Genomic DNA, 13,746 nt, shown 5'->3' with positions numbered 1-13,746 from the left:
ACACGCATAGTCAGGCATCAAGGCTGGGCAGCAGATGGCGCCCCAGATCCTACCTCCCTTGCAGGAGTTTCATCAGAACAAGGGACGTTCAGGGCGGGCAGAGGAAGAGTCCCTCCCCTCTGCCACACAGTCTGTGTGTAACTGCGCCTGGGTTTGGGACTATGGGATTAAAGTCTGTCTCCTCCACTGGCCTGGTCTCTGCAAAGGGCATTTGGTCAGCCCAGTGTCCTCAGGGCCCAGCAACTGGTGCGCCATGAATGCTGAATCAATGCGTGCAGGAACAAAGTGGGGTGGGGAGTGGACACTCCTGGCCTCCCCTTGGATTCTTGTACATTGGCTCATTAGTGATTATTTTATATTGATTACAGGTTCAAGGGATCATATTTTGGATATAATGGATTAACTAAAATATATTATTAAAATTCATTTTACCTCTTTCTTTTTACTTGTTAAAAATGTGGCTACTAGAATTACCTCTGTGCCTCACATTTCATTTCTATTGCACATTGCTGCTTCGGGCCCACTGGTGTTTTGGCCTCTCCTGCCCCACGGTTATCAGCTGGGTCAGCTCTGCAGCTGCAGGCCTGGCAGCAGGGCCCCTGCATCACTCTTCTGGAGCGCTGTGGCCAAGTGGGCCTGGCTCTGGGAGGAGGGAAAACCTAGGGTGTCGAGCCCAGGGCAGCTGGCCCATAGAGCCGACAGCCCCAAATCACAGGTAGGGGAGCTGGCTGCACAGGAGCCCCCTCAGCCTGGGGACTGATCTACCAGCACCTCATGCTGACTGCGGTTGATGCTCAGTGAGCCCTTCTCACTCTCTGCTGAGCACCCTGAGAGAACACATACGTCTCAGTCAGACAAGGTTCCCTGATCCCAGGGATGTGGCAGGCATGGGGCCCCTCAGTGAGGAACACCTTCTTCCACAGTTGTTCAAAGCACACCAGGTTTATTTCCACCGCCGTTGTGGAATTGCAGAACTTTGGATCTGGAGGTGCCCTTGGGGACTCACTGCCTACTGTATCAGTGAGGAAATGGGGCACTTCTCTGTGGTTCACAACCAAGTCAGTAGCCCCAGAAGTTATATTCCTTGAGTCTCAGTTCAAGCTCCTTTCCACACTCCTCCCCTTAGACTCTCAGAGGAGGTTCAAGACCCTTCCATGCATAGCTGAATCCAACTTTGTTCTTGTGGACTCCTCTGTCCAGAGTGCTTGTTGTCCCTTCCTCCCAGCCAGCTCCCCTTGGGCAAGCAACTAGTTATCCTTCGAGCCTATGTTACCTGGAAGCTCTGGGAGGGCAGGGTGCTGCCGCCACTCACAACATACAACCCAACACACTGGCAGAAGAGATGCATGCTCAGGAGACAATTGTCTGTGAATGAATGAATGCATGAATGATGTTGCTTCCTGTGCCCTCCCCACCTCATCCATCCAGGCCTCCACAGCACCTCCCAGTTCCCTCACTGCCTCTCTGCTGGACTGTGAGCTCCCCCGTGGCAGAGACATTGGCTTCATTCTGCATACTTTAGAGTCTGGTCCAAAGCAAGTACTCAGGAAATAACGAGTGAAAAACAAGCCTGGATTAAAACCTTTCCTGATCTAGTGACAAATACCAGAGTGGAAGGAGTTAGATTCTACTTCTTAGGCTCCAAAATCACTGCGGATGGTGATTGCAGCCATGAAATTAAAAGATGCTTGATCCTTGGAACAAAAGCTATGACAAACCTAGACAGTATATTAAAAAGCAAAGATACCACTTTGTGACAAAGGTCCATATTGCCAAAGCTATGTTTTTTTCAGTAGTCATGTACGGATGTGAGAGTTGGACTATAAAGGCAGCTGAACATTGACGAATTGATGCTTTAGAATTGTGGTGCTTGAGAAGATGCTTGGAAGCCCGCTGGACTGCATGGAAGATCAAACCAGTTAATCCTAAATGAAATCAACCCTGAATATTCATTGGAAAGACAGATGCTAAAGCTGAAGCTTCAATACTTTGGCCACCTGATGTGAAGAGCAGATTCATTAGAAAAGACACTGATGCTGGGAAAGATGGAAGGCAAAAGAAGGGGGCAGCGGAGGATGAAATGGTTAGCATCACCAACTCAAAGGACATGAATTTGAGCAAACTCCAGGAGATAGGGAAGGACAGAGGAGCCTAGCATGCAAATCCATCCCATGGGGTCGCAAAGAGTCGAACACGACTTAGTAACTGAACAACAACAACCAGAGTTTCCTCCCAAACCTTCCCACTGTAGGTAGCTCAAGGGGTCCTGACTTTGATGCTGAACTTCACCTCTTACCAGAGGTGTAGTTTTGGGAAGCTCCATCATCCACTCTGAACCCCAGGGAATGACAGCTATAAGAAGCAAATCAAGTAAGCCCAGCCCCAGTGCATACTGAGCACTTACTATATTCCTTGGGACACCCAGGGACCACTCACTATTTCACTGAGCCCACCCTCTCCCACTCCCCAATGCAACAGAGCCTCACACCAGCCAGCACAGAAAACATTGCTTTATTAACTGCGTTTGCCAACACACGAGGATTGCAGAGGGGGTCCTGAAGCCACAGGCTCCAGTGAGGGCTAGGCTCTGGAAACCCCCATGAGTGAGCAGGACAGGATGGGACTGGGAGCTACATGGTGGTGGGACCACAGAATCATGCAGGGCACGCGGGCACCGGCCACCCCGAGGCAGCCATACATTCTATTGCTCGTTAAGGGTAGCGAACATGGACAATGTACAAAAAGGAGAAATAGGTTTTTGCGTTAATGAAAAATACATTTTTTTTCTACAAAGGAATCTTTCCTAATACAAGAAAATAAATATTGCAACATAAGCCAAAAATAATTTAAAATTGCTCTTTTCAATATATTTTCAATATTTCTCTTGTATATTAACAAATGGCACATCAACTTTCTTTGAAACAAAGACAGAAGGTGTCTCCTCCTGTGACATTCATATCATCCCCCCACCCCGAGCCGATGTGGAGCACAGAGTGTTGTGCGTCTGAGGGACAAGGTGGCAGGAAGTGCCTTAAAGAACAACCAAAAGTCCTGGACTCCAGCCCTGGCTCTTTGGCCAATGTGGCCAGCTGGGCCAGGGCCATGGGAAGTGGCCTCCCCAAGGGCCTTTGTACAGGCACCCAGACCATTCTGCAGAGCTTGGGGTATGGGCAGAGGTTGGCCACATCTGGCAATAAGCAAGGAATGCCAAGTCCAGCTGCTGCCAATGTCTGTCAGAACTGGGCACGTGATTCTCTAGAAACTGCCCTGGCAAGTCCCACTGTGTGTCCATACGTGACACACAGACACACATGCACATGGACACACAAGACGTGCCCTGGCACACACTCACACATCCACGCCCAACACCCACGTTTGGAAACCCGGGTGGCTTCTCCAAGGAACCTGAGACCTTCACACTGCAAATGTTCACACACTGTCACCAAGTCAGAGCTCATTTAATAAAATAAACCCTTCTAACCTTTCTTCTCCGTGTTTGTTCTAAAATACATTTATGATCCATAAAAATACTTTCCTTGCACATTATTCTTTCTCACTGTGAGGAGGGGGAAGGAGGTGGGCAGCAGGGACCAGGAGAGTGGCAAAGACCGCCAGGCTAACTTCCAGAGCAGCTTGTCCCTCCACTGAGTGTGGGCAGATACGGTCGCGTGAAAGACGCACCTCAGCCTCTAGGCTGGAAAAGGCCTCCTGTCCCCCTCCCCAGCTTCCCATCCTGACCTCAAAGGCAGCAAAGCCGCCTGAACGGTGGATGGGAAGCTGGGAACAGAGTGAAGGGGCTGCGCTGACGGCAGGAAGGCCAGCGGTGAAAGCCAGTGTCCTTGTCTTCTTTGCAGCCTGGCGGACGTCCCAGTAGTGGACAGCTGGCTGGCAGACAAAGCTCTTGGGTCTGGCCTGGAAGGCCCTGGGCAGCCAGCCTTAGAGACACCCGGACTCCGTGCAGGACACGGGGCCACAGGGATAATTCCGTTCAAAGCCAAGAGCCAATTGATAAGTGGGTTGAAATCTAGAGGCCAACTTGAGTAGAGGCCCTCCGAAGGAGTGCTGGGCTCCTGGCCTGGCCCACCCAGTCCAGACCCTGACCAGACCTACCACCTTCCAGCCCTGGTTCTCTGCCCTACCTCGCCCTCAGAGCGCCCAGACCCTGCCCCAGGATGGATGAAGGGTAAGCAGGCTAGTGCCGAGTCTACCAGACCTGAGCACCCCACCTCCCGGCAGAGTTTGGTTGTTCTTTAAAGCTGGTCCCTTTGCTTCCTGTGAGGTCAGACCAGGCAATCCAGCACAGACAAAGTTGTGACCCGAGGTGACCCGAAGCACGGGGAAGGAAGAAGATCTGTTCAAAAGCAGTAAACAGAGAATGGGGTTAGGACGCTGCTGCTGACACTGCACTGGCCACTACTACCAAGGCGCCAGGCAGACTAAACTCTACACAGTAGCTCATGCCATCCCAACGCCCAGAGTCCTTGAAGCCCACTCTGAGTCTGCTCCGACTGGACACATCTGTCCAGCCCTTTAAACTTAGTCATTATCTTTGTTTCCTGTTTTGATAAAATTCACCGAAACTTGAGTGTCCATGACCATGCCACTGTCGTACCTTGAAAGTCTGGAGTCGGGGATGGGTGCTCAGCCTGCTCCCCATCCCACCGATTTGCGCTTTGTGTTATGTGAGGGGGATCCCCATGGTGAGACTTTTGCCACGCTGGTTTCACCGTCAGTCTCCTCGTGCGGAGTTTTAGGGTTCAGGAGAGCTCACAGTGGGCCCAGAATCCAAAATCCAACACCAGCAGCAGCAGAACAGCATCCTTGTCTGAGAGCTTGGGCTCACCTCCTTAGGTGTGTGCAACAAACATGTTTCTACACTTGGTTGCTAAAGAACTCCATTTTTAAAAAAAGTCCAAGTGACAAGTTGTCAGGTCCTGGCTGTGCTGTATTATGGTCAAAATATTCTTTGGCATCCACAGAATGATTCGACTGATTCACTGGACTTTTGCAAGGTTCTTGTTGGAGAAGTTCTGGCTTTACCAGTGGCAGAAGTGACCCAGGAGTAAGTCATAAAAGAAAAAAAAACACGTTTTCACTGAATTCCTTTTTGTTTTTCATTTGTTCCCTGAGCTATCACCCTGGGGCCACTCCACTGAAACTCTTCAGAGCTACTACCTGGGACTTAGAGGGTGGAGCGGAGAAGGCAGGACGGTGACGGTGGGGAGGGAGGGGCTGGAAGGGCACAGCTAGGAAAGGGGGTTAAGGCTCAGAGGGGAAGAGGAACCAGGAAGATCCAGCAAGACTTCAGACAGCCCCGGAAGGCCATCACTAACACATCCCGGGCCCCGGGATCCCACTGCTTGTTGGAAGGAGGAGTTTCCAAAAGGAAACCGAGAAAGAAGCTCATCACTTAGCAGGAAACTTGAAAAGGCAAACGGTCTGGTCTGGCCAGCTGTCTGGGAGTGATCAGACCTCAGCCGAGACTGGCCCCGAAGGAAGGAAAGAAGGAAGTTGGAGTCCCAGAGCGATTCTCTGTAGTGGGCGAGGCTGAGCCCCACGCCCCTGACCGGGCACTGGCCCTCCCTTGCAGCCCTCCGCCGGTACTGGCGGCTGGCTGGCTGGGAGTCCCCTGAGAAAATGGCACAGCTCAGGAAGGACTCTGGGAAGCCCTTCCCAGAGCCGCCGGGCTGGGCGCGGCAGGGGCAGAGCAGCAGGGGCGTGGAGGGTCGCAGGGTGGGCGGGCAGGCCTCAGATGATGTGGGTTGACCAGGAACAGCTGCGGTTCCCTTGGAACCAGCAGGCCCTCTTCGGCCCCTCAGTGCTTTCTCGTATAAGCTCATTGTGCTTGTGACAGTGAGTAGACTCTGGCTGGGTATCACTTATTATACTTCCTTGGGGATCAGTGAAGTGCAGCAGGACCCCCCGCCGATGGACCCCAGTGGGATCTGGGAGCAAGGCGGGGCAGGCCCTGGGCTGGCCCATCTGCCATAATAATGCCCAAACGACAGTCTGTATCACCCAGTGGCAGCGGGCGGGAGTCCTGAGCTCTTCATCACCTTGCCTACATGTAGCCAGGAGCCCAGCAGTACTGTGTGGCCCAGGCGGGGACGCTGCCACGGCCGTGATGGTGCACAGGACCAGGGCTGGTCCTTGTGGCCAGAGCCGTGGAAGGAATCCTAATGTCCTAGGCCAGCACAGAGGAAAGACAATAGTGTGGAATTCGCAACACTTTTTATATTAAAAATAAAACCACATCAGAGTGGCAGCCTCAAGGGTCTGAGACACTCAGCAGAGATTGGAAATGGCAGTTGTCACGGGGCTGAGGCCTCATGGGGGGACCAGGACAGGGGAAGGGGTGACTTAGGAGGCCAGGACCCCCATGCGGACCACCTCCTCAGCCCCTGCTTCCCGGGGACCCGGCTGCACCCCGCTGTCCTCAGCCTCCACATCTGAGTCGCTCATCTCCCCATCAGAGAAGTAGCCATCAGTTTCAGTGTCAAAGTGAAGGCTGACCTTTGGCCTCTCAGCCACAGCAGAAGGCGGTCCCGTCCCGGCATCAGGCCTGGCACCTGGCGATCTCCGGGTTCCCTTGCTCTCACGGGGCAGCCGGAGCCGGCCTGAGGGCTTGGGGCTCGCTGTAGGGCCAGGCACTTGGACATTACAGTCGGCAGCCACTGGGGCTGCCTCCTCTGGGGTCTCGGGGGCCAGTGGTGGGGGGCTCTCAGGAGCTGCTGGGATGGGACAGTCCCCAGCTGTAGGGCTGGACGGCAGGTGAGAAGGTGTTCGCCGTGGTGGCTTCCTGGCAGGTGGCCCTTGACCCCCTTTGCTGCTGCCAGTATCCTGGCCCCAGGGCTTCTTGGGGGGTTTGTCTGGAGTCGTCCGTGAACCGGGCCCGTCCTGTGGTGGTTTCTTCTTAGCAGGCAGGCGGGTGCGGCCACGGGCCTTCCTGGCAGGGTCGCCAGGTCGCAGCGAGGGCTCCCGCATGAAGCTCAGCAGTGTCTCCTCGTCCTGCAGCAGCTCCTCGGACAGCAACCCTGGGGCGGGGTCTTCGCGGTGCCCATTGTTGAGCGACCACTCACTCATGGCCATGTTCTCTGCGGTGATCTGCACTGACTGCGCCAGCCAGCTGTTGAAGAAGGTGCCGTCGATGGGGAACGAGGTAGACAGACCTGGCCAGGGGGAGGAAAGAGGCAGGTGAGATGCCAGCAGGTATGTGTCTCCCACCCTGCCCTGCACACCATCACGGACCTTCCTCCCTCTTTCCCTCTGTGCTAGACCCGGCTGAGTTAACCTGTTCTGTCCATCCCACCTGCGAACACTGAACACCCTTCTCCCCAGATAGATGTCCTATTCCTGGGGACTGTCTTCATAGTTTGAGGAGCAGAGTACAAAGTGCAAATGTGGGTTCCCTATTCAAAAATTATTAAGAATTTCAAAGTGGCTACAGTACAGCATTAAACCAAGCGAGGGCCCTTGGTGACTGCACAGGAGCACACCCAGCCCTGCTCACCACCCCACATAGCATCATCCTGGGAGCATAAGGGATAAGGAGCCCTCTGGTCACCAGGGGGCGCTGGGTTTTCATGAGTGTCGCTTTCCAGAGCTTCCAAAGCAAGGTCTTGGCTAGGGTGTCCGTCAGGGCCAGCTCCAGCTATGGGCTCTCCTTCCTTTACTGAGGTCTTGGAAGGTGGCCACTGATGTTCCCATTAGATACCAAGTTGTCTCCTTCCTGAGACCGAGGGAAATAAAAGATGACCTGGGGCCTCCATGCTAGAGGTGACCTGGGGCTTCGATGCTAGAGGTGAAGTGTGGCTTCCACGCTAGTGGTGAGGTGTTCCTCTAGAGCACGCCCCTTCCCTGAGGAGTGCTCTAGAGGAAGCATGTGACATCCTGGGAGACAAAGCCCAAGTCCAAGAGCCCCTCTAGGGATACCATGCTTAATGGGGCAGCAGTAGAGAGGTCTGTGACAGACAGCTGTGACAGTGAGATGGGCTGGGCAAACACCACTCCTGTGGGGGTCTCTGGTGGCTCCCCGAAAGTCTGCAGGGGATGAAGGGAGGGCCTACTTGAGGACATTCTGGCAGAGGGGGACAGGGACAGAGAATTATGGTAGGCCCTCACCCCACAGCATGACACAGGGTTCCTTGAAGGGCCAGGATGTCTAGAGGGAGAAGTTCTTGGGCCCAGCCTCTAGTCTACGAGAGGAACCCTTGGGAGGCCAGCTAGGGCTCTGACACCTCAGTCTCCTCTATACCTGGAAGGTGGGAGTGCCTGGGCATGGAAGGGCCTGCCGACCCCTCCTGGCCTCCCACTCTGCAGCAAGGATGCTGGTGGTTCCCGTGGCCTTTGGCGGGGAGCTGCAAGTGCAGTGATGGTATGAGTCTGGCTGTGTTCACCAGGCCACTCACCAAGCTGCCCCAGGACTGAGTCGGACCCTGCCTTCACTTTCTCTTTCTTCTCGGGGCTGCCCTTGGGGCCCTCGCGGCCTTTTCTTTTTGAGTCGCTCTTCTTGCCCTTTGTTTTCCTCCCAGACCGCTCTGCATCAGGGAAAGAGAGAGCAGGAGGGAGATGGTTACCCCAAGCAGGCCAGACAGAACCAAGACCCCTGTGTGGAATCCCAGGACAGCCCCATCACTTGGTGTCTCGCCTTCTAGGTCACCTCCCCTGCACCTCCGCAGGGTGGGTAGGTCCCACCCACGTGGGACCTAGGATAACTGTGGCTCCAGCGAGTCAGGGAATAGCTGATGTGGGAAAAGGGGGTAAGAGTCCCTGAGGAGCTTGGTGCGGGGCTCAGCGACACGAGGAGGGGGAAGACCACTCTACAGACCTGCGCCGCAGTTTGACCTCTACGGACTACAGATCCTAGGACACAGTCCTAGTGGGCAGGAAGGCTGGCTGGAGGTGAGTGGACAGGACAGGGCCTCATGGGCTAGGCAATGGAGGTGAAGGTGGATAGGTCACTGAGGGGTCAACAGCCTTGGGTTCCCCTCCTGACACAGGGGTCAGCCCCCTGCCTTGCTCTCTGTCTGCTCTGGAGGTTAGACAGTTGATGGGAGACTCGGGGTACACACCTGGCCCTCACACCCTTCTATTCCAGGACCACATAGGTCTGCGGAGTCACAGAACAAAACAGAGCAGGGGAGGGACATGCTGTGGTAGGGAGCTGCCAGGAGTCTCCTCGTAGCTTCTCAGCCAGAGGCTGGAGGGCTTCCTGAGTAAGCGTTCAAGAGAAGGTGGAGGAGCATGGGCCCAACTCCAGGATTCTGCCCAGCTCTGCTGTTCATTCTAGGTGTAACCTCGGGCCAGGCCTCAGTCTTCTCACCTATCACATGGGACAGCACCTAGATACTTGGAGGGAGGCTTCCAAGTCCCCCACCACACTCGTTGTGGCCTGAGCTCCTCCCAAGGGCACAGACCTTACACAGCTGACCCTCCAAGCCCTTAGTGTCACTTCAGACGTTTTCTTCCTGCCCTGGCTGCAGCTATGCCAGGGTCCTTCCAGTTCCTCTAACAAGACAAGCTCACCTCCAGGTCCCCAAATATATGGTTTCCTTGTCCCTCCCCTGGTTCTGTTCACAGCCTAAGTATCACCACCACTGGGAAGCCTTCTCTAGGCTCCTGGCCAGACAGACCTCAGCAATATACTTGCAGCCCATGTCCCACCCTATGGAAGAAGCATCAAAACACCGAGAGCATCGGCTTCGGGCAGAGGCAAACCAGTCTTCTCTCCAAATTCCTTGCCCTGACCAAAAGGTGGCCTGTTGCTGCTGCTCAGGTCTGCTGCTGCTGCTGCTAAGTCACTTCAGTCGTGTCGGACTGTGTGTGACCCCATAGATGGCAGCCCACCAGGCTCCCCCGTCCCTGGGATTCTCCAGGCAAGAACACTGGAGTGGGTTGCCATTTCCTTCTCCAATGCATGAAAGTGAAAAGTGAAAGTGAAGTCGCTCAGTCGAGTCCGACTCTTAGCGACCCCATGGACTGCAGCCCACCAGGCTCCTCCGTCCATGGGATTTTCCAGGAAAGAGTACTGGAGTGGGGTGCCATTGCCTAAATGTCTTCAGACTCAATGCGAGAATGCAGACCCTACGAGCTCCTGACCATGTTTCTGGAATCCTGTGCCTAAGGGCACTGCATGCCTCGCCACTCTCCATTGCCTTCCTGCAGTGGGATGTAAGGCCCGTGTGAGCCCCAGGAAGCCTGAGATGTTCCAGCGTCACCACCACCAGGAAGCCATCCCTGATAGCTCTGTCCCTGCACTGGCACCCCTGGCAGCCCCCCAGACACCACCTTCTTTTGTCTCTCCAGATAGTGAACTCTATGAGGAAAGGAAGCCTGTCCGTTCAGTCCACGGCAGGGTACCCCTGTGCCCAGCACAGAGCCCAGTATTCTGTCTACCCTCAATCAAGGAAATGACAAACAAGAGGGAGCCTGGGAAGGTCTGGGGGCCTCCTATCTAAGCTGCCCTAGTCCTGGGAGTGCACGATGAGCCCTGACCTCTAAACGGTCGTGATGCAGCATCTGTATCGGGCAATGCTGGTTTCTGGGGCAGGGATGGGGCAGTAGAAGGTCCTCAGTTGTTGACTCTGGTGGTGGCCCAGCCACTCTCCTTTCTCTGCTCCAGGCCTAGCCCAACCCACAGGCTCTACCTGCAGTGGCAGCCTCTGGCTTAACAATCTCTCCATCCACCTGTTTTTACTGCATGGAATTCAACATCAGAGCACCATCTTCTGCACTAAGCACTGCCCTCCTGAACATGTTCACACTCCACAAAGAACCCTGTTGTCTGGCAACATCCACAACTAACAAGACAGATCACTCTCAGAGCTTCTTTAACCTTTGATTTCCAGATCTGTTAAATGCATGTGATGGTAAAAGCCTAAGAAAGAAGAAAAAAAACCTATTGGCACAGGGCCTCAATCCTGTCAGCTGGGGTCAGAGAGAAGGAACACATAGTTCCTCCTCCACCCCTGGGCAATTGCCTTCTTTAGAATCAACACACAGGCACACAGGGGTTCAGGGAAGCTTGCCAGCTTGGTCCCTTCCTGCCCTGGAGCCAAAACAGAGCCACGGAGACTTCTGGTTGCACCTGTTTACATGCAACTCACTCCTGGACCACAAGGGGCCCCGCACTGCCTGAGAGCCCCGTGAACCAGAAAGCTCCCTGAGGGTAGGCCTGATGCCCACATCACATCTTTGCTCCTTGCCTGCCAACACACACCCAGGACCCTGGGAGGCCCCTGCCTTGGTCCACTAACTGGGTGCAGAGGGTAAGGGTGGGGTCAGTGGCCCCTGACCCCGTACACATGCCCCATCAGGCTCTGAAGACACATAGCTCCCTGGAACCCAGCCCCCTCAAGGGTGTGCTCACGAGAGGTGGCCAGTGGCAGGCAGGGGAAGCGCCTACCTCGACACAGATCCTGTTCGATAAGTTTCATCTGCAGGTGGAATATCTGCTCCTGGAGCTTGCAGATGGCATGTTTCGTTCTCTCGCGCCTTGTCACCATGTAGCACAGATTTCTAACCTGAGGAAACACAAGAGAGATTTTCCACCTTACTCATGGGCAACCACCTCAACCTCCCAACGCTGGGGGGCCACTCTGCCTAACCTGCCCAGGATATCTGGGAATCAATAACCAGGCCCCGAATGCATTCTCAGTCCTGAGCTGCAATTCTCTGATCTAAAATACAGGGCCAAGCACAGTCTTGGCCCCAGGGCCCGCAGTGAAGCCAGTGTGGGCAGGGAGTACGTTTGCAGAGGTCAGGCTGGCAGTTCTGCCTTCCTTCCCTAGGCCTGCACTTCCTGGCTGAGTCATGCCATTGCCCAAGGCCCTTCCAACATGACTGCTCTCCCTTGTATGTAAATCCCCCAAGGCTGGTCACGGCCTGACAAGGTCACCAAGTCCATCCTTCAGCCTCCTGTCCAAGGCTTCTTACACATCAACGAAACTCTTCAGCCACCAGCACCCGGGCAAAAACCACCTCCTGTCCTGAGACACAAATGACCGGTACATGAGAGCGCTCCGGCAGAAGAGCTCTGAGTAGAGAGGCAGTCCCTGATGCACTGGAGCCCAGCCTGCAGCTGACCCTTGTCCACTTGTTGCACTGGCCCTGAGCCGGGTCCACAGCTGCTCTGCTCAAGGCCCCATGTGCACTCGGCCACGTTCACTCTGCCAGAGACAGAACTCCTTTGGGGGAAGGGCAGGGCCTCTCAGACTACCTTAGGCCAGCTAGGAAGAGCCTCTTGGGGCCTGGGACACCATCTTGCTTAGCCCATGGGACAGGGCCAACTCTGCAGCTGGCCTGGAAGCACCTGAAGAATGTTGCTTCCTGTCCACCTGGTACCTTGACCCCGTGTGCCATCCCTCATTGGCTGTTCTCAGTGTACATCATCTCTCTGGGACCAAGTCCAGGCCTCTTCCCCATCAGGACACCACTTGCTCTGGCACTGTCTTCAGATCGGGTCACAGTCTCCAGCAAAAGGGACATCTGGCCATCGGAATCCTGGGTGCCACCAGGTTCTACCTCCTGCTGGGTTCTGTGTTCAAGGCTGAGTTCGGTATTCATAGCCTTAAGCTGCCTGGACATGACCTGAGGGTTCTAGAGCCCCTGCCTCTTGTTGTGACCATGACTTCTCCCACCCTGGAGTAGCCATGATCAGACCTCCCTGTTGGCATAGACCTCCTCCCCTGCTCCCTGAGCCTAGCTGTGAAAGAGACCCCAGAACACCTGCGCCAGGCTAGCAGGCCTCCACAGGACAGGCTCTGCATGGGTTCTCAGCACCACTATGCACCGCAGCCTAGACTGAATACCAGGCTCTCCTGTGGTCAGCACCTCCCCAAGGGGCAGCCACCTGGCCCAGCCTGTGAGCCCTTGCTCCAGCACACTGGCACCATCTGACTTCTTCACAAATCCTGGACTCCCTAGGACGTCCCTCCAGCCAACCTCCTCCTACACATCTCTAGGCACAGGCTTGTGCTGGTCCCTGGGCTCAGCTGCGAGAGGTCCCACCAGAGTCCCCTTCTTCTGAGGGCTTGCTGCTCAGCAGGGCAGAGAGCTGCTGACCAAGTACTGACAGGACCAGGCAACCCTGATCCAGACTTGGGGGTGGTGAGAAGGCTCCCCGGAGAAAGGGGAAGACAGGCAGGACCTCATCCTTCAGGGCTTGGCTCCAGGGTCACCTCCAGGAGGCTTCCCTGTCCATCACATCTAAGCAACTCAATCTCATTCTCCTCATATTCTGGTCTCTTTCCTTCCCAGCAGTCATGTGGCTGAGCACGCATAGGGACAGTGGGGCTAAAGGCGGCTGTGTGGATGCATGGCTACTTTGGGGGCCTGAAAACAAACTAGTCAATATATCTAGCCTAAAACCAGATCAGGACTACTTCCTATTTAAATACAGATGTAGTTTTCTTTCTTTTTTTTACTTTTAGAAACATTAGAGCAAGGTTTCTCAAGGCAGGCTGGAATGAATTCCTGGTGAAGATTAACACCCAAATCCATGGGGTGGCTGGTTAAAAGCACAGATTCCCAGGCTTGGGGGAGTATCAAATTCTCTGGGGGTGGAGCCCTCAAATACATATTTTACACAGCACCACAGCATCTGAGAACTATTGCCAAGCTCCAAAGTGAGCTGCATGGGTACTGAGTTTGACAGCTCAGCACATATAGGAAGATAATATTCTAGTGGGGTTTTTTTGGCCCTATTAGAAATTTTGATTATGTATGCTTTACAATATAGCATGGTAG

At 54.6% G+C, this 13,746-nt stretch overlaps 1 protein-coding gene across 38 annotated transcripts in view; it reads right to left on the bottom strand.

Annotated features, from left to right (window-relative positions):
- Positions 1 to 2,495: 2,495 nt before the first annotated feature.
- The window catches only part of JADE2 (jade family PHD finger 2), a 51,532-nt gene continuing 40,281 nt past the window's right edge, over positions 2,496 to 13,746 (bottom strand). For 13 of the 38 annotated variants that reach the window (XM_086411628.1, XM_086411625.1, XM_086411626.1 and 10 more), the window contains 4 exons: positions 11,405 to 11,522; positions 8,409 to 8,537; positions 6,514 to 7,169; positions 2,496 to 5,034 (listed from right to left, as the gene is read on the bottom strand). In XM_086411628.1, coding sequence (XP_086267754.1) covers positions 4,873 to 5,034; positions 6,514 to 7,169; positions 8,409 to 8,537; positions 11,405 to 11,522 — 1,065 coding nt within the window. In that variant the 3' untranslated portion in view covers positions 2,496 to 4,872. Of the gene's footprint in view, positions 7,170 to 8,408; positions 8,538 to 11,404; positions 11,523 to 13,746 lie in introns of all 38 variants that reach the window. The other 25 variants (XM_086411634.1, XM_086411638.1, XM_086411636.1 and 22 more) reach the window with 8 other exon arrangements.

The sequence above is a fragment of the Bos grunniens genome, chromosome 7, assembly GCF_055505025.1.
Source record: "Bos grunniens cultivar Pamir isolate PY7600 chromosome 7, Bosgru_T2T1.0, whole genome shotgun sequence".
Classification (NCBI taxonomy): Eukaryota; Metazoa; Chordata; class Mammalia; order Artiodactyla; family Bovidae; genus Bos; species Bos grunniens.
Note: the sequence above shows the minus strand (reverse complement) of the source record. Positions and strands in the feature narration are given on the sequence as shown.